The sequence below is a fragment of the Elephas maximus genome, chromosome 2 (assembly GCF_024166365.1).
Source record: "Elephas maximus indicus isolate mEleMax1 chromosome 2, mEleMax1 primary haplotype, whole genome shotgun sequence".
NCBI classification, from domain to species: Eukaryota; Metazoa; Chordata; class Mammalia; order Proboscidea; family Elephantidae; genus Elephas; species Elephas maximus.
Genome location: NC_064820.1, coordinates 154,825,955 through 154,846,306, shown reverse-complemented (window position 1 = coordinate 154,846,306; position 20,352 = coordinate 154,825,955). Strand labels below are relative to the sequence as shown.

Below are 20,352 nucleotides of genomic sequence, written 5' to 3'. Positions count from 1 at the left end.
GAGTAGTTTCTGTGAAATTCCCAGAGTCTAGATCACATACCTTAAATTTATAACCACATAAGTCCTTGTGGCTATCAGCCAGGGTCTTCACTATTCCTTCTCCTCTGGTTAGATAATCCCTTGTGCCCCTGGGAGGAGGAGGAGGAGGAAGATAACCAGATATTGGTAACCTGTGGGCATGCTGTGTGCTCCTTGCCTGACCTGTGTGTAGCCTCTGCTTGTGTGAAAGCACAGTGGCTCTGGATCACGATTCTGCAGGAAGACTGGCCGACAGCACCTGAAGACTTGAGCTTTCTGATATCATTTGGCTCTGCTTTATGCAAAGCTTTTGGCTGGTCCAGAGAAGGCAAAGGAGCTCTGGGCCCTTCGTTCGCTGGCTCCTCTGGACTTCTTCCTTCTTGCTTATGTCCCACAGCTACCCCAGTCCTGCTATCCTCCTTTAGGAGTGCTAGGCTTCTTTGGGAGCCCTGGTGGCACAGTGGTTAAGAGCTGGGCTGCTAATCAAAAGGTTGGCAGTTCAAATCCACCAGCCGCTCCTTAGCAACCCTATAGGGCAGTTCTACTCTGTTCTACAAGGTTGCTATGAGTCAGAATCGACTCCACGGCAGTGGGTTTAGTTTTTTTTTTTTTCTTTCGTAGGCTTCTTTGAGGGTGACTTGGGTGGTGCAAATGGCCTGTCAATGTGCTTCCAAAAGGTCTAAAACTAACTCGAACTTGTTGCCATCGTGTCAATTCTGACTCATAGTGGCCCTATAAGACAGTAGAACTGCCCCATAGAGTTTCCAAGGAGCACCTGGTGGATTCAAACTGCCGACCTTTTGGTTAGCAGCCATAGCTCTTAACCACTACACCACCAGCATTTCCTATAGGGTCGCTGTGAGTTGGAATTGACGACAGTGGGAGGTTTTTTTTTTTTTTGGTCTGAAAGATCACAGCCTTGAAAACCCTATGGAGCAGTTCTACTCTGCACACATGGGGTCACCATGAATTGGCAACTAACAACAGGCTTCTTTGCTCTGTTCCTTCTTCTTTAAGGCGTTGCTTTCCCTACTCCTGCTTTCATGTCCCCAGGCAGCTCTTTATTTTTTTAGTTGAGATATAATTCACATACCTAAAATTCACCCTTTTAAAATATACAAGTTTTTTTTTAGTATATTCACAGAGTTGTAAAACCATCTTCACTATCTAATCCCAAAACATTTTTATCACCTCAAAAAGAAACCCCATACCTATTAGCAGTCACTCAGCCATCCTCCCCTTCCTCCAGCAGCCACTAATCTACTTTCTGGTATCTATGGATTTGCCTGTTATGGACGTTTCATACAAATGAAATCATTACCATATGTGGTCTTTTGTTCTGACTTCTTTCACCCCAGGCAGTTCTTTGTGTACATGTGGTCTCTGCTGCTTCTAGGCCACGGAAAGAGGCAGACAACATGAGATGGGCATAGTCTCAAGGAGCCATCTTCCTATCGAGCATACCAGGGCCATAAGTCTGGATTCCATAAATGAATATGAGAGTCTTAAGGATGGATCCCTGCAGTTAGAGCAGTAACTCATGGATGGGTTGGTTCTTCTATTTGTGTTGAAAACTGGAGCTTCACAATCCCTTAGACAATGGGGTTGAGATTCCTTTGTAGAGGTCTCCCGGCCATCCTTGATTCCAGCTCTGCCTTCCCTAACATACTTTCATTACCCAACTTCTACCACATTTGTATCACAGTTGCTACCCTTGAAGAGATGGGAAAGAGCTAGGCATGTGGGCAACTGGGGGTGCGGGTAGATGGAGCACATGGAGTGTGACATGCATGCAGTGTCAGAGCTTGGCTGCTCCTCTTTGCAGGAGTCCCCCCCAGCAGCCTGCTGAAGGCCCTCCTCTGCGAGGGACAGCCCTCCTTGGGACTGACTAAAGGTGTTTGGCTTAGGAGCTTCCTGGTAGCTACCAAGAAAGCAGACATAATATTGGGTACTAAGCTTTAGCCTATTTAATTCAACAACCCTATGAAGAGAAAACAGAGGCTTTGAGTACTTCATCTCTAAGTCACATAGCTAACACTTGAACCCAGCTCTGTCCGTCTAGCTGTATTCAAATCTTCATATTATTTTCACACAGGGAAAAAGGGCAAGACTTATTCTCTTGCTCCACAATACTCTTATGTTCTTTGCCACCCAAGGGCATATTCCACATGTTCTTGGATCTCCTTCAAAGTAAAGGCCTCTGAACTGGATGGGACAGGCATGTTTGCATGGCTTCTGGCTACATGTCTACTGTAGAGTTTGAAAGGGATTAGAAACGAAGCCTTCTGTGGACGAAATCTCTTAAGTCTTCTCTTGCAGCCAACAGGAAGGCTGGGTGTGCAGTCACATCTCTGCTAGCCTCGGAGCTGACCAAGGATGATGCCATGACTTCTGTTCCTGCCAAGGTGCCCAGGAAGAGTGAGGGAGTCTCCACAATCCTGGAGGAAACCAAGGAGTTGGTTGGCCGTGCAAGCTAAGCTGGGTCCTGTGGCCGCAGCAGCTCCTCAGCAGAAGCCCAGACTGTCTTGCCCTGCAGCATGTGCCTAAAGGGTCAAGGGGACCTTGCTCTGGGGTGGCTACTCTCACCACTCTGACCCTGTCTTTATTTCTGGCCTGCTGCTCTCTGTACATCATATACAGCTTCAGCTGCCCAGAGGCCAGGAGAAAAGGGCAGTGTAGGGGAGGTTTGAGTCCAACCCAGCCAGCCCTGGCTGTCATATTACCAAAGCAGGGTCCATGTTTGCTGCCTTAACCCTAACTTTCTCTGTTACTCTGCGGCCTTACCTCAGACAAGGCCCAGCCTGCTTCCTCAGCCCCTGACTTCCCAGTGGGCTTTCCCTAGGTCAATCTTGCTGGATTTTTGCTTTTCTTTTGCGGTTTCTCTGACCCTAAGAACAGCATGGGGCTTGTGAACCTTTGGGCTATGTCCCTATTTTCATTGCTGTCACCTCTGCTCTTTCTCTTCCCTTTCCTGGCTATTGTTATTTATTACTAGTAGTGTGACATTGGGAGGTGCTTTTAAGGAAGGGAGAGCAAATCCCACTCTTACGCCACCTTCCTGGGAAAGGCCTCCCAAAACAAAAAGGATCTGGACCACTTTTCCTGTTTAGTTGGAGCCCAGGCCAGAGCCTGTACGCAGGCAGGCAGGGCCCAGAGACAGTGTGGGACCTGCCCCCAGCCTGCCACCTTGCTTTTGCTTTATGCCCTGCCTCTCTGGACCCTCTGCACCAGCCCCCTGGCTACTGAGCCAAGACCCTTCCTCACCCTCTCCCCAACACTTTGGTGTGTTTCATCTGGAGTATGGGCTGTATTGTGACCGTCCCAACACCTCACCCTCTGTGTCTCCAAGGAAATGGGAGGTGGAGCCTCCTGGCTGAGAAATTGTTTTGCAAATGGATCTATTTTTATATGAGATTTTTTTTTTTTTTTTTAAAGAAAAATATCTCTTCCTTTCTCCCCTCCATATAATGTAAGAGGCTTGGATGGCAGGTTCCAGAGAGTTCCTGAGGTTTCTCCCCACAGGTCTCAATCCTGAACAAGGTCCTGGACCTCCACCTCAGCCCTCAAGCCTTTTGAACCCTTAAGGCCAAGGTAGATTCTCTCTCCCAGCATCATTTCTGGGGTAGGAAGACCTGGTTGACTAGGCCAGGCCTAGGAGTAGCATGAGCTCTAAGACCACAGAGCTTGTATAAATTTAATATGCTTATCAAGCCAAATGTGCAAATGCTAACTGGACACTCTGGGGAAGTGGGCACAGGGAGTGCCCCCACACATTGTACTCCCACTCCCTCTGAACAGTGGCCAGGCCGAACTATTCGGTGCCCCCAGCCACAGGAAGCTCAGCTTTTCTGGCTCAGGGTGATACTTTTGCTCTCCTTGTGCCCCTTTCAGCTTCCCACCCCCAGATAGGTGAGAGAGAATGGCAGTGTTAGGGCTTGGCCCAGAATTGTAATTGTTAGAGCAAAGGGAAGCCCAGGAGCCTTACGGGTGACTACAGGGAGGCCTTGGGGGCCAGGAAAAAGGGTTCTGGTTGCTAGGCCAATCCAACATGCTTGAGTCTGTGTATGAATGGGCTACAGCAGCTCCTTGGAGCTATTCCCGGGAAGACTGTGGTACAGGGGGCCTGTTGGTCCCCTCCTTCTCCCTTCTCGCTGACATCTGGGGCTTTGACCCTTTCTTTTTTAATCTACTTTTGCTAAGATTCATTGATTAAAAATAAAAAATAAATTTTTTAAAAAGGACAAAATGCACACCTATTTCCTGTGCCTCTTGGGCTTCTGGGATGTCATCACCTCCAGTTTGTTGGGTTTGTTTCCAACTGTTAATAAAGCATTGAAACAGTACAGCCTTACAGCCTTCTTTGTCAATTTCTGAACTAGTTTCAGTCTAGCCCATGTTCCTTTACTCTTTCCCACACTCTTGGTTGACCTGACAAATCATTGTCAAAAAACTTAAGGTGCCCATAATGTGCCAGACACTTTGCTTGGGCACCGGGCTACAGAGATGATTAATACATGGTGGCTTCTGTCCCATCAGAGTTCACCTTAGGGCATTTGACCTCCATAAAAGAGTCAAAGCCCAGGTCAGTTCCCTTGCGCATCCACATTGCTCTCTCTTGGTTTGGAGCCCTTTTCTTGAACTCACCTCCCCATTCCCCAGATGTCACAGTTTCCTGGCAGTATTGGTTCCTCTTTGGCAGAGGGAAGCATCTGGCTCCCATTCTGCCATCCTCACCACTCATTTAGTGGCCACACACCACATTCCTGACTAGAGGGGCTTACACTGGGGCAGAAACCTGAGCCTGCCCAGCAGAGGTCAGTAGACTGAGGTCATGCTCCAGATGACTTCTGCTCCTCAGGCATACTTGTCTGAGCACGTTGTGACCTGCACAAAGAAACCTTAAAAGCAATGAGCAGGCCCAAGATAGACATGGAGGGGCCTGCAGAAGACCACAAACCCATTTGGGCAGGCACTGGAGCTAGAAATAAAAGCCTTTTAAATAGCCCTGCCTGGAGCCTGGGCAGCTGCCTCCCCAGTATGGCCGGTGTGGGAGTGGGCTGCCTGCCTACCCCGCCCCCGCTCCAAGGCCACGCGTTTCCGGCTCAGAGCTTTATGGGCACACATACCAATTAGGGGACCAACAGCAGCTGTTTATGCGCTCTGCCAGTCTACTGCCTTGCCAGGAATAGAACCCAGGCACCCTGGCACTCCGCCCCTCCACAGCCCGACACAGAAACAAACCCCAGCTTAGATCTCGGCAACCATGCGCACACCCTCCCACGCAAGAAACTCGCCCCCTAGATGTATAGTTGGAAGGCTTGGTTTCCATGGCAACAGACTTTGGGAGCAGGGAGGACTGGTGACCGATTTGAGACTCCACCGCAGAGGAAGCCCAGAGACAGCCACATCTCGCCCAGCGATTGGGTATCGTAGACTCCCTGGTGACCCACGTATTTCTTCCCTTTCCACTCCTCCCATCTTCCTTCCCCCTCAGTGTTATCCGCAGCTTTTCCTGGGCTGCTGTAACGTCGGAATTCCACTGTGCCTCCAGCAGGCAGGTGGAGGGGGCGGGGAGATGGAAGTGCCCAAGGGTGAAAGGAAAAGCACCAAAGAGAGGGAGCGGAGAGGGTGCTGTGTGGGCAATCTGATTTCCTGCACGCCCGTTCAGTCTCCTTTACCTCTGCAAGAAAGGGATGGACCTCCAACTCCCTTGGCTTTGCTGCAGTGCAGTGAGTGAGAAGGCGAATTTCAGGTGGGGAAACAGGCCAAGGTACCGGAGGAACCCATGGTATTCCCAAAACTCCTGGGCAGCGGGGGTGAGAGCGGGACGGGCAAAGGACAGAGTTCACCCTCCTCCCACGAAGCCCTCAAGGACGCTTCAGGCAGGTAATTTTAGCAGGGAAGCGGCGGGAACTAGGGAAACCCTCCGCACCAGTGTTGTTTCTCCGCGCCAGCCCGCTCCCGCCCGCGCCAGGATCGCCTCTTCTGCCTGGAGACTGGCCGCTTAGAACCAAAACCACCGAGATAGCCGTAAGCGTGCAACTGTACGCACACTCAATTACACAGTGACACACCTTACTCAAAAATCCCCACCCCCACAAAGAACTCGCAAGCCGATTCCACGCAATCGTCGTATACAGATTCAACTGCACACTTACATATGCACAACGATATTGCAAGCTTACACAGCCACATCTGACAGTCATACAGACAACTCACAGGCACATACAGCAACACACCTACAACTCAGAAACATAGATCTAGACACGTAGTGACACAAAACCAAGTCGCAAACACGATCATCACCTCGGTCCCCGGCCTTCCATCACACACCTTCCAGCTCATCATTTCATCCGTATATGCCAGGAACCTCCATATTTACACAGAAACGGTCAACCTTTCAGAAGAAACCATTTTATTTATTTTTTTTAAAGGAAAAAAAGCCATATAAATATTAGAGTATAAAACTTGCGCGAGACAGGAAGGAGGTGGGGTGGGGAGCTACGTGACTATGCGAAAAGAAGCGCTTATAGAAGGAGTCAGTACAGGGGAGGGGGTCGCCGCAGCGCGTGGACACAGCACAAAACACAGCACAGGCTGCTGCAGGCAGGTTCAAGGACAGACGGCTGCTCAGAGCCCGCCGCCCGAGGCCCACTCGCCATCACGTAAGAAGCACACCGCACTACACTACTGGCTATTCTACACCAGCCTGAAGAGGAAGGGGGCTCTACACTACTGTAAGGGCTGGGGTGGGGTTCTCTAGCAGCCCCGCTGGATGAACGGGACCCACAAGGCAGTGGGCAGAGGAAGGTCTATACACAAGGAGGCACTGGGGGACTTTAACCAGGCTCTCACCACTTGGGGGTGGACTGGGGGCCTGGACAGTGGCCTTCACAGAGAAGAAATGGCACCTGGCAAGGTGAAGGACCTTGAGGGGTGCAGGGGCACTGTAGAGAAGTCCCGATTGTGGGCTGAGACTTTCTGTCCACTTGCTCCTTTTCTCCCCAACCCAGGGACCAAGCATGGTCTAACTGGCCCTCCTCTCTGCTGGGCACCACTGGACCCTTCCACGAAGGGCATCTCTGGAGTACCCAGCACCTACAGAGGCCCCTATGACCTCTCCAGGAGACCTGGTCCCGCACTCACTCAGAGCTTCCTTGGACTGTAATGCCAGTTTAAATCTTTTGGTCCCGGTAGCTCAACCCAAAGTTTGCTGCCTGGGATGAGCCCTATTTGTGGGAGTGGGGTTCCAGCTCAGTGCTTGTTTCTGGTGGAATTTGGGGACCTGGTCAGTGCCCTAGGGATATATAGTATCCTGTAGGACCCTGTTAACTGATGAGTCCAGGCTCTGTCCATTCCTCCCCCTCTCCCCCTTCCACACACACACTTTTTCCTTCTTCATCTTACCACCCCATACTGTCTTGGAACATGCAATGGAGTCTCTTGTTTGGGGAGGGGGTGGGGAAGTCACAGCATGCAGTGGGAACACCAAACAATGAAAAACAAAAGACTGGTCCCCAGGGTGTGGGGAAGAGGCTTGTTAGCAAAATGCCCTCCTTAAATCCAGCACGCATCAGTACCATGGGGATGGTGACCATGTCCCCCAAAACTTGAGCTTGGTCTCAGGCTCTAGAAGGAGGTGAAGGGACTGGCACCAAACCATGTTTTGGGGGAAGTCTGAGAGTTGAAGGTGAGGCCAAGAGGTCAAGATGCCCTTCCAACTCTTCAGAACTACGAGCCTTTTTAGGTTACCTGGTACCTCAATACCCTAACCATCTTACTCAAGAGGAGCTGTTGCAGAAGTGGGGTGGAGTTGGGTAGGGAGGAAGGAAGCAGGGGATGGATGGCCTGATTGAATTTGGAAGATGGAGGACTTCAGCTGTAACTAAAGGGGGTGTGATAAATGGTTCTAGGTTTCTACACTAACCCCACCACCCCCATGGGCACAGCGACTGATTGGATGGGGGTTCTCTGTAGAACTCCCTTTGCATATTCAACCTTCTGGGGGCAGAGAGGGGGCTGTTGACTGGGCACTTATTTTTGTTTCCCAAGGGGAGCATGACCTTGGCCCCTACCAGCATTGTGGGGGTAGCCCTGAAATTCTGAGGCCTGGGTGCAGGTAGGGAGAGGCTGGACTGGTTGGGGAGGGAGGCTGTCCCGTGGCTCCAGGCCTGGCCTCCACATTACTTCTTCTCCTTTTTGCCTGACTTCTTCTTGTTGCCGTTGCCACCTGCTGGGGCCTTGCCATCCCGCTTGCCAGCTGCGTTGGTCAGTGTGGCATTGCTGCCAGGGATGTAGACATTCTGGCGGTAGTCGGGCACATGCTGCAGAGTGAACTGGGGCCCATATCGGGCACTCAAGCCCATGGTGCCGGCGCCCCCTCCCAGGGTGGAGCTCCCATCAGCAGCTTCTGCAGAGACAAAGGAAGATCAGGGCTAAACTTAGGGGTCCTCAACAGTTGGAAATGCAGTTAATGAATACCTACAAAGTATTCTGGGCTCTGTCCATACTGAGCACTGAGAATATGGTGGTCACCAAAGCAGTCTCTATCCACAAAGTGATAAGGGTAGAAGTTAAGAATCTCTCCTAGGTTTGGTTCCTAATCTCTTTTACTTATTAACTACGTGATCCTGGGCAAGTCTACCTAACCCTTCTATGCACCCTCAGTTTTCTGATTTGTAAAATGGAGATAATAGTATCTACTTCTGGTTTTGGTGAGGGTTAAATAATATGTGTAAAACACCTAGAATAGTGCCTGGTTCATGATAAGTGCTCAAAGCATGCTAGCTACTATTTTTCTAAGGGCCGAGACCAAAGCAAACAAACGAACAAATCCAGTGCGTCGAGTCGATTCTGACTCATAGTGACCAAAACCAAAACCAAACCCAGTGCCATGAAGTCGATTTTGACTCATAGTGACCCTATAGGACAGAGCAGAACTGCCCCATAGAGTTTCCAAGGAGCACAGGGCAGATTCGAACTGCCGACCCTTTGGTTAGCAGCCGTAGCACTTAACCACTGCACCACCAGGGTTTCCCTCATAGTGACACTGCCTCTCAAATCCTTGCCCTAGCCCTTCTCAAGGGACTTCTCTAGGGAGCCTCTCTGGCTTTCACACTTGACCATGGACTCCTGGAGAGCAGAGACCATGTCTTACATATCCTCCCATCATTCTCCAACCAGTGGCTAGCACAGAGTAGTTATGCAGTAGTTCTTTATGAATTAAGAGAGGGTGCTCTTTCAGGTATTCATTTTATAACAGCAAGTAGCGACTGCCTATTCTGTGCCCAAGCCCTGAGGTAGATTTTTTACATGTGTGATCACCTTTAACTTCTTATCTCTTCTTTACAGATGAGGGAACCAAGGCTCAGAGAAGGCGAAAGACTTGCCCCAGGCCATCCAGCCAGTATGTGTTAGAGTGGGATTCAGGGCTAAGTGTACCTAAGTGTATGCGGTACCACCACCACCACCAGCTTGGAGGACCTTATCATGACTCTGAGGGTAAAGAAGGTGGAGAGAAGATACAACTGAGCCATGTTCTATGAGGCTGAGAGGATGATGATCCCGGGAATCAGACATCTTAGGTGCAAGGTAGACATAAGCTCAGAGTGTTACAGCTAGGTGACATCACAGACAGCCTCCAGCCCAACTTCCCATGGACACTAGGGTCCAGAGAGACAAATAGACAAATTCTAGCCCTAGCTCAGGACCACCTGGGAGCTAGTTAGAAACGCACTCTCAGAATATGCATTTCAACAAGATCCTCAGGTGAGTTGAACGTTGAGAAGGTTGAGAGGCACTTAAGTACCTACCTCCTAAAGTTTTTGTGAGCATTGAGTTGGACAGTACTTCTGCCAGTGCCCAGGCACTTGGTAAGCGCTCAATAAATATTAGCTGTTGCTATTATTATTATTATTACTATACAACACGTCACTACCTCTACCCTACACTCTCCTTGACTGAGTCAAAAACAACCAACCAACCAACCAAAAAGTCTGTTGCCATCCAGTTGATTCCGACTCTGAGCGACCCTATAGGCCAGAGTAGAACTGCCCCATAGGGTTTCCAAGGAGCCCCAGGTAGACTCGAACTGGCGACGTTTTGGTTAGCAGCCATAGCTGAATCAACGGGAAGAAAAACAGAAGCTCTGACTCCTGGCGTAGTTCACCCGGGCTCACCGCGGGAGGCCCTGAAATCCTCTGGCGGTGAGAGGGTTAAAACCCCGGGCAAGCCCAGCCCAGCCCCAGCCCAGCTGACAGAAGAGCTCCCCTCCCCCAACTTCCTCTACCCCCTACTCCCCCCTCCCCCACCCTGGGAGCTGGCAGACTGGGTGACTAAAGCCGGAGAGACTGAGTAATCCTGGGACACCAACCAGGGATTGGGAAACAGAGACAGGAAATATCTTCAAAGAATGGCATGAAAGGGCGACTGGTATAAGGGAAGGGAAAGGAGAGATGAGCCTCGGTCCTCCGCCTCCACACTCCGGCTCGTCAGGTTTCAAGCCCCAAATTCTTAGATCTGAGGGCCTTCGGGGGTGCAGGAGAAGGGTTAGGTGGGAAGGAGTAGCTGCCCCTTTCCTTCTCCCCTTCCCAGACTGGTCTTCTCCCCCAGCCCTTCCATTCCGCTGAGATTTCTCCATTTTCCCTAATTAACTCCAGGACGGAGCCGGTCCTGGCTGCCCCGCCCCCTCCCCTCCTTTCTTGTCGGCCTCTTCCAGCCTGGGAATGGAGTGGGGAGAGGGGCCCAGATCCTCCTTCAAAGAGCTAGGATGCCGGAGTGATTTAGGGGCTAGGGGGGAGACCTCAGAGGCGCCTGAGAGTGAGAGAGAGATGCGCGCGCACACACAGAAGAGCGTGAGGAGGAAATGTGGAGAAACAGAAGGGAGGCAGAAAAAGAAAGGGAAGGGCTTGACTGGTTAACAAGCCTGGCCCACGCCCATCTACATCCTACATAACCCAGGGTCTTTGAGAAGTGCCCCCAAGTGGGTGAAAATGACAGTCAGCCGCTGCCCACCTCCACCCCAGCAGCAGGGCTTAGGTGGAGCCGGTGAGGGTGGGTTGAACCAGGATGGGAAGAAGATGTGGACATCAGAGTTAACAGAAAGAATTCTGTCGGTCAGCTCTGCCACTGATGAACTAAAGCCCTGCATCACTCAGGCCTCAGTCCGAGGGGTGGGGTGGAGGGAAGTTGGGTAGTTGGATTGCCAGCTTTGACCTTCTATAGAATCACCTCTGTATGGTCTCTCTCTACACCTACAAGACCCACATTGGGCAGAGACCAGGATCTCCCCTTAGTCCAAGGAGAAACAGAAGGGCAGCAACCTTCTTTCCCTTCTTGCTCATCGTCTGTCCTTTTGCCAGCCTCTCTTAGGAAATCTCAGCTTCCAGCTCTTTAACCTCTCCTACAACTCCACCCACTCTTCTTTTTCCACCCCAGGCCTGGCCCTGAGGCAGCAACTCCAAAGCAGCCCAGTGAGACCAAGTCAAGCTAGACTATAGCCTGTTGAGCTACAAACCTTAGCCTCCTCCGGTGCACACCTCCCCAGTATGTTTATTTAAAAAGCCTTCTGAGTGTCTAAGGCTCTTACTTACTCTCCCTCTTACTCCCCCCTCAGCAGCCCCACAGGCCTGGCTGGGCTGGAGTCCAGGAACCTCAGTGGTTTCAGGGCCAGGAAGTGGGTGTGAAAGTGAGAGTAGGAGCTTGACCCTGACACCTCCATCCCCAGGGTCCATTCCCCAGGGCCCAGGCTTAGCCCCAGGTCAAGGCCTGTATGGGCCAGAGGGGTGGGGCCCTGACAGGGGAGTGAGCCTGCACTGACTCCTGGCTCCCATGGGGACCTTCTGGGATGGTTTTGGGCCATTAAACACTGATTCCATTTCTGTTTTTAAAATCTAGATTTAGGCTAAAAAGTCTGCTTCCTGTCCTTAGAGCTGAAGGCCACAACAGCTAAATATACCTGACTGTTTACTTTCCTTGAGATCCTGACTTGGCATTTCCTCAGACCCAGCCACCTCTCCCATACTTAGTTTTGGCCTCTTTGAAATTATAGCCTGCCAGACTGGCCACCCCTGCACCTCTTCCTTCCTCTGCCCCTTCACCAACCACAGGCCTGGCCCCACTCAACCTCACAGAGATTAGGGGTAGGGTTGCCAGATTAACAAATAAAAATATAGGGCACCCAGTGAAAATTGAATTTCAGGTAAACAATGAATACTTTTTCGTATAGTATGTCCTGTGCAATATTTGGGACCTACTTATACTGCTATAGGGTTGTGATGAGTCAGCATTGACTTGATAGCAACAGGCTTATACTAAAATTTTATTTGTTGTTTACCTGAAATTCAAATTTAACTGGACACCCTGTATTTTATCTGGCAATCCTAATCTGGCAGACTAGTCCAGGGCATTAGGAGGAGTTTAGCCTCTAGATCTCTTTAGCTAAAAGGGAAACTGAGGCTGGATCTAAAACTAGACATGGTGACCTTAGTAGAAAGGGCCTGAGCTTAGGAGTGAGACTGGGGTCAGGCTACAGTTAGAACACTGGAGGCCCTGGGCAAATGAATTCTCCAGTCTCTCATCTGTCAAATGTAAATAATCACACCTGGTTTGTAGAGCTGTCAAGATTAATTGACATGAGGCTTATAAAGTTTGTCTAGCCTGCGCCCAGGACAACACACAGTAGTGATGATGATGATGATGATGATTACTAAGATTTTGCCTGGTTCTCTACCCATCAGCCCTCCAGATGTACTGGAGGCTCTCAGTTCACTATATACAGCCAATGCCAGCTTCTACAATAAGCCTCATATAATCCTCAACCAGCCTGCATATAAGCCCTGCATTTGCTGCTTCAGATGCTAGTCCTTATTAATAAACATTATTCTAATTTTGCCTCCCACCCCTATAAGTCAATAAAAATAATAATCAATTATAGCCATCATGTATTGTGCCCTTATTCTCTGCCAATCCTGAGCCTATACCTTACATTTGACCCTCACAACAATACAATGAGGTCTGTTGTTATTGTGCCCATTTCACAGTAGGTGAAACTGAGACTCAGAGCAGCTTAGTGACTTGCCTACAGATTCACAGCTAAGTGGTAGCATGCCTCCAAAACCTGTGCTCTAAATTATTAGTGATATTCTGCTTCCCTGTTTAGGACCCTAGTGACTCCTCAGGGAAAACCACCATTTGCTGAATCTCTATTGCATGTGAGATTCTTTGTTAGACTAGTGGGAAAACCAAAGTCCTACTCTGAGCAGCAAAAAAGAGAAGAGGGAGAGGTCTCAAATACAGTGTTCTTTGTGCTGGGAACATCCACAATCACTTCCACTGATTGAGGGCTTATATGCACCAGGCGTTACACTAAGTGCTTTATGATATCATCTCATTTAATCCTCACAAGAACCTTTTGAGATCACCAAGCTCATTTCTTGCCTGAGGAAACTGAGATTTAGAGAGATAAAGTAAATTGATCAATGTCACAAGGATAGTAAGTGGCAGAGCTAGGACACAATCTATACTGTCCCCTCCAGAGCTAGGCTCTTAACCACTACTCCCCACCTCTCCTTGATGGATCTCTGCTTGTTCACTACCCTCTGCCCATTCTAGGGTCCCCAGTGCCTCTGCTGTTCCTTCACCTGGCTTTATGCCCTGGAGTCATGGGCCTCTGGGCCATGCAAAAGATCCAAAACTCAACAGAGGCTGATGTCTAGTCTCAGGGCGTGGTGGCTGTGGGATGCATCCCATAGCCCCAGATCTCCTGGTCTCCTACATCACATATTGGCACAACTCACCACTGGCAGAGGCCAAGATCATGGCTTGAAGCATTTCTGTGTCAAACTGGTTGTTGGGCCAGGTGCCGGTTTCATCGCCATTTTGGGAGCTGGGGAGAGAGAAGATGGTGAGCACAGTCCCGCAGGCTAGCCCAGCTCATGCCCCTCCTGTCCCCTCCCAGGGCTCCCAAATCTAGTACCCCAACCCCACTCAACTGCCAAGACCTGCTTCCTTTCAGCAAGGTAGGAGGTGGCTTATACAATCACTCAGAAGCCAGATCCCCAGAAGACAGTCCCCAAGACCAGTTCTTGACTGGTTAGGTTGCATTTACCATGGTCTTTTGCAGGTACAGAGTAGGCATAAATGGCAGCCTGCCCTCCGTGAGAGCAGCCAGGGAGATCAGACCCTCTCTGAAAGACAGTGAGGGTAGGAAATAGTAGAGATTATCCCAGAACTAGAGAAAGGCAAGGGAGGCCCCAAGGACCCTGGAGCAGTGAAAGAGAGAGATTTCTAAAACTCAAATGTGATCACTTCAATAACTTCCTAAGCCCTTAGGATAAAACCCATGGGTCTTAAAAACCTACCCATCCTATTTTACAGGAACACCCTGGCCCCACTCCCAAACAGTTTATGCTTAAACCTTCTTTTCTGACATACTTCCCTAACTCCACAAACTCTCTTTTGCTACAAATCCTGGGGAGATGCTGTTGCCTAGAATACCAGTCCCCCAGTCCCTGCCTTGGTAAAGTGAATGCAATCTATCAGAGGGGGTCCCTAGACCCATCCGGGCTGGTTGGGTGCCTCCGAATGCTCCCACCCGCCGTGGTGGCACTGACCACAGCGTCATTGCTATTGTCCCTGTCTGCTCCTCCACCGGATGGGGCTCTGTGAAGCAGGGATTGTGTCTGCCTGGTTCCGGCTGAAGCACCTAGCACAAAGCCTGGCACCTGGATGAATCAAGACTTTTCTTTAGCTCTAAGCACTGAAAAAATGTGAAGTGATTCAAAATTTTTTAAAAAGGAAATTGTAAAATAACAGTAAGGAATTCCAATCCAATTTGGATTTTTCCCATAGTGACTATTTTAATGCCTTTTTAGAGTCTAAAGGATCAAATTGCTTTAGTTTTTTTGGAGGGGGGAAGCACCCCTGGCACACAGTCTGTTAAGTAATCCAGCACTGTCTGGCACACAGAAGTTTCCCCAAAAAATTTGTTTCCTGGATGAATGGAACTGGCAGTGGAGAGTTAGGTAAGGTCACTATGAGGTAAGGAGGATTTGGCACCAGGGGGAGGGCTGCAACAGGGCAGGAGGACTGGTCCCCTGCCTTGAAGGCATGAGACAGTATGTGAATGTGAGAGAAAAAGAGAGAGCGGGTATGTGTGTGTGTATGTAAGAGAATATATTTTATCACGGCCAGTGAGCACAATGAAGACTTTCACAATTTTCCAAGATCTGTCCCTGCTTATGCCTCCCCATCTGCAGGTAGACGGAGTCAGTCTAAGACTCTGAACAGAGCCCACAGCTGCCATGTGCCCCCTCTACACAGCCACAGCGAAAATCGTTAGGGTTGGAGAAAAAGGCCAGAATCTTATCTCTCCTTCTCAAAAGTGGAAAGAGTTGGAATTCCGTGTCCATTTATTCAATAAATATTTATTGAGCATTTACTGTGTCCTGGACCGTGTGCTGGGCACGGGGGTTACAGCTGTGAACATGACAGAAATAGTCCATCTGCATGGTATTCACAGTCTGCATTGAGAGGCTGATATTATTTAATTACAGTTGTGACAAGTGCCATGAAGGCAAAGAGCAGTGGCTACCCAGAGGATATAAGGGGAGTCCTGACCTAGTCAGGATTAGGGGGGCAGTCAGTCCAGGCTTCCCTTAGGAAAAGACAGCAAATTTACATCTGAAGAAATTATCCAGGTGATTTGCAGAAGAATGCCAGCTAAAAAAAGGTAGAAAGAGTGATAGAAAACCACCACTTTTTACGCACTCATGTAAAAACAATTTCAGGCAAGGATCATCGGTGAATACTAAAATACTAAAATCAGGTGCAAGGTTACTGCACAGTCTCCAAGTATCCCCCACAGATTACTCATTAACCAGATATATTTAAGAAATATCTTTATAATTTAGGGACACCACTTTAACCAAGTGAACAAACTTAGCATCACTGATTGCAGGACAACCTGACTTTAAGTGACTCCTGAAGGGAGCAGTGAGCGGTACATGATATCACTCACGTAGGATTCTTACCAAGACTGTGTAACCTGAATCTAACCAAAAGGAAATACCCAGCAAGTACAGATTGTGGGACATTTTAAAAGACAACTGGCCTGGACTCTAAAAATGTCTGTCGGGAAAAACAAAAAAAAGGAAGGGAGGGTGATCTAGATTAAAGGAGACAAAAGAGACAGGACAACCAAATGCAATGCTTGCTCCTTTGACTTGATCTTGGATTTAAATGAACAGGTGAAATGGACATGCGGAGAACATTTGTGAAAATCTGCATATGGACTATATATTATTGACATCAATGTTAAATTCCTCAAATGTGATCATTCTTTTGTGGTCATGTAGGAGAATATTATTGTTCTTAGGAAATAAATACTGCAATATTTCCAATGTTATGATGTCTGCAACTTTCAAATGGTTCAGAAAAAAATGTGTGTGGCGAGGGTAGGCGTAGGTAGAAAAAGATAAAACAAATGTGCAAAATGTTAACAATTGGTGAATATAATCTAAGTAAATAGGGTATTTGGGTATTCATCATACTATTCTTTCAACTCTTTGATAGATTGGGAACGTCTCAAAATAAAAAGTTGAGGTAAAATTAAGTTACCCAGGAGCAGGTGTTAGTGTTGTGAGAGAGATTTCCAGGCAGAGGGAATAACATGCCTCAAACCTCTGAGGCTGCAGGAAGATTGGCAAATTCAAAGGATAAGACAAAGTCAGTGTGGCTAGAACAGAGGAGATGGTGTCAGGGGCTGGGGCTGCAGAATGGATACTAAAGATTTTGGTCTTATCCTAAGAGCTCTGGGAAGCCACTGAGGTATATAAAAAGGGGATTGTCTCACCGGATTATACATGTAGAAATTGTTGGATTGGTGTATGTTCTGCTGTATATATTCTCAACAATAACAACAAATAAAATAAATTACTTTAAAAAGGAAGTTATGATTGGATTTAAATACTTAAACATACTCTTGCTCCTGGGTGAAGAAAGGACAGAGGGTTGGGGTACCTCTGGGAGGACAGGAGCCCAGTGATGGACCTCAGCCACCTCTATCTCCCTGAAAATCTGGGGTCCTTACTTGCAGCCTACCTGAGCTTTCTCTGAGCCCACCTAAGGGTGCAGGACCCAGGTAGGTGCACTTAAGCCTAGATGAAGGGGCCTTGAGGATGAAATGGGGAGAGCAGGTGAGAAGGAGGGGCACAAGCAGGAAGGAGAGCTTTGGGGCTGTGCGGTAGACAACAGGGGTCAGACACCACAGGTTAGGGAGCGGGGTGGGTAGTGGTATTGATGGAATAAAGATGAATGGAAGGGTGGGCTTGGAATGACAATAGGCTGGACTGTGAGGAGGGTTCTTGGGAAATGGTAAAAGGCTAGAGGCCAAGCAGCTGGGCAAGAGATGACTGGAAGGGAAGAGACTTCTTTTTTAACAATTTACTGAGAGCTTTTCATTCTCAGGGTTCTGGGCTGGCTGGATTATACAAGTCATCTATTATTTCAGCCTCACAACAACCTTGCAGATAAATTCTATGACTATCCCTTTTCTCCAGCAGGGGCTCAGAGAGACTCAGAGATTTTCCCAAAGTCACATAGCTGGTAACTGGCAGAGCTGCAGCATGAAAGTAGGCCTAATTTGATTCCAAAGTGCATGCTATTATTCACGGCACCACACTGGGCTTCAGCCATGAGGTCCTAGAACCTCAGCAACAGGTATAGAGACTCCCAGGATTTGGGAAAGAGCAAAAAGTAAAAGTTAAGGAGATGGACTACATTTAATTGACCATTTTCCAAGCACTCACTATGTGTTAGTCCCTGTGAGAGGCCCAGGGATTTAAGAGATGGTAGACATAGTTCTTGCCCTAAGAAGCTCAAATTCTGGTTGACCGCGTGTGTGTGTGTGCATGTGAGGGAACATCCCGGAAGCTGGGCTATGATAAAAGTCTCAAAAAAGTGAACAATTTGGGAAAGTCATCGCCTACCAGTGCCTGGATATAGTTGTGTTAATATGTAAATACATGTGTATTTGTTTTTAACGTAGTGAAAGTCTATCGGCATTTAAACATACACACACGTGTCCATATGAGGGCTATTATGCAACAATTAAATGATTTTTGAAAAATTTTTACTGACATAGGGAAATTCTCATGATGTATTGCCAAGAGAAAAAAATCAGGTTACAATATTGGTATACAATATGACCTCAATTACTGTTTTAAAAAAAAAAACTGATAAGAAATACACCAGTTAACTAGGGGGAAAAGCTTTTGATAGTCTAAGGGTGAAAAACAAGTTTCTGAACAATTTTTCAGGTGAATCAGTTTTTTTTTTTTTAAATAAAGAAGCTGTGCATGTTTTCTGACTGTACAAAGAAAACAGTTTAAAAGATACACATGAAAATACTAATGGTTCAATGAATACATTGCAAAGAAATGAAAGATGGAGGAAAACTTTTACATTAAAAGAGCTTAAGAGATGAGAGATATCAACCAAAAATACAAAATACGGACCGGAATTTGGATACACATGTAAACAAATTAAGGTAAAAGTGTGTGTGTGTGTGCGCGTGCGTGAGAGAGAGAGAATGAATTGGGGAAATGAGAACACAGACTGGATATTTGATGATATTAGGGAATGACTATTAATATTATTTTTAGTGCTTATGTGTCTTAAAAAGAGAATTATCTTTTAAGGATAAAAATGAAGATCCAGATGAAATTACAGGATGTCTGGGACTTGCTTCAAAATAATTCAAGGAGGTATGAAGGTGGGAGTACAAGTGGAATTAGATAGGGCATTGGTTGAAGTTAGATAATGGGATCATACAGGCTCATCATATCATTTTCTCTATTTTTGTATATATTTGAAATTTTCCATCTCAAAAAAATGTTAGTGGTGGTTCTCTCTGGGTTGGAAATGATGAGTAATTTTTCTTCTAAAAATTTTCCTCTATTTCTCACATTTCTATAATTAGAATGTATTATTTTATAAGCAGAAAAAGATTAAGTTCCTATTTGTTCATTGAATGGCTCTGCCCAAACTGAGGGAGAGAAGAGATAGTGTCTCAGGGGAGGCGGAATGGAAGAGGACCCAGGGTTGGGGAAGGGTTGTGTGGAGCCATTAAAGGAGAACAAGGTGGAAGCTTGGGGAAGGCAAATGGAGGCTCACTTCTCTGTGCAGATGCCGAGAACAGCTGCAGGGCAAGGCCTGGGATACAGCCTGAGAAGGGAGAACTGGCTTGCTGGGCTCAGATCTTGGGACAACAGCTGTTGGGCAAAAGGATGACCTGAGGAGAAACGGTTGGAGGAGGCAGAACACCTGGCAGGCAGAAACTTTTTGATGCTTCAGAATTTGTCCCTTTTAACTAGACAGTGTGACCCAGTGCTGGCTTGAACTTGAACTGGGTTTACTGAAGAACTCTACACTAGCCCTGCTCTAAACCTGGGGTGCCCAACCACACTGGGCTGAACAGCACTGGGCAAGATGGTGAGGAGGGCTGGGGGCAGGGGTAAACTGAATAAGAGAACTCTCCTCTCTCTATCCTTTTACTCCAATTGACTCATTGGAATGGCAGCAAAGAAAGAACTTCCTGTCATTCTGGTGATCCCAAGAGGCCTCACCACAGTCTTTGCGTATGCTCTTCCTCCACCTGGGATGCTCTTCCCTCTTTTCTTCACCTTGTTAATTCCTATTAGTTCTTCATATCTCAGCACAATTTCATTTCCTCCTGGGCATCCTACCCGGTCCTTACTAGCTCAAATCCCTATTATATGCTTTCACCACTGAGTACTACTCTTCATAGCACTTATAACAGTGACAATCTTACTTTTATTTTTGTGATTACTTGGTTAGTATTTGTCTCCCTCAACACACTGTAAACTCCTTGAGGGCAGGGGCCATGTCTGTTATGTATTCTCTAAACCTAGTACACTGCCTGGTAGTGCTTAGTAACTATCTGTTGAATGGATGAGGGTGGGAGGTTGCTGGACTGGGCTCCTGATACTTATTTCATCTTGGGCACTTTTAAGCCACATCAAAAATGTCTGCCCCATCCCCCTCAAGTTAACTGAGGGGTATCTCCTGAGTCTTTATCTCCCCAAGAACTACCACTTGTATTCCAGGTCACCGAGACTTTCCTTTGATGAAAAGGTACTTGAGGCAAGGAAAAAGAGCTCAAGCCAGAGGGTACATCAGAGGCAGTTGGTGGGCTCCCAGGTTTATCAGTGAATTCTGCTCCAGGGCCATTGTGTGGCCTGGGCTGGGGATGGGTAAAGTAGAGACAAACTGCCTAGTACTTCTTATTGTCTTTCAGGTCCCAGCTCAAATGTC

The 20,352-nt window shown here is 47.9% G+C and overlaps 2 protein-coding genes across 23 annotated transcripts in view; one reads left to right on the top strand and one right to left on the bottom strand.

Annotated features, from left to right (window-relative positions):
- Positions 1-4,361, top strand: part of DIAPH1 (diaphanous related formin 1) — a 111,026-nt gene extending 106,665 nt beyond the window's left edge. The window contains exon 27 of the mRNA XM_049873908.1: positions 2,338-4,361. Within this exon, the coding sequence (XP_049729865.1) occupies positions 2,338-2,495 (158 nt within the window). The 3' untranslated portion in view covers positions 2,496-4,361. The remainder of the gene's footprint in view (positions 1-2,337) is intronic.
- Positions 4,362-7,461: 3,100 nt separating this feature from the next.
- LOC126070084 (protocadherin gamma-C4) overlaps positions 7,462-20,352 on the bottom strand; it is a 166,448-nt gene continuing 153,557 nt past the window's right edge. For all 22 annotated transcript variants that reach the window (XM_049873883.1, XM_049873882.1, XM_049873895.1 and 19 more), the window contains 2 exons: positions 13,815-13,903; positions 7,462-8,428 (listed from right to left, as the gene is read on the bottom strand). In XM_049873883.1, the coding sequence (XP_049729840.1) occupies positions 8,202-8,428; positions 13,815-13,903 (316 nt within the window). In that variant the 3' untranslated portion in view covers positions 7,462-8,201. The remainder of the gene's footprint in view (positions 8,429-13,814; positions 13,904-20,352) is intronic.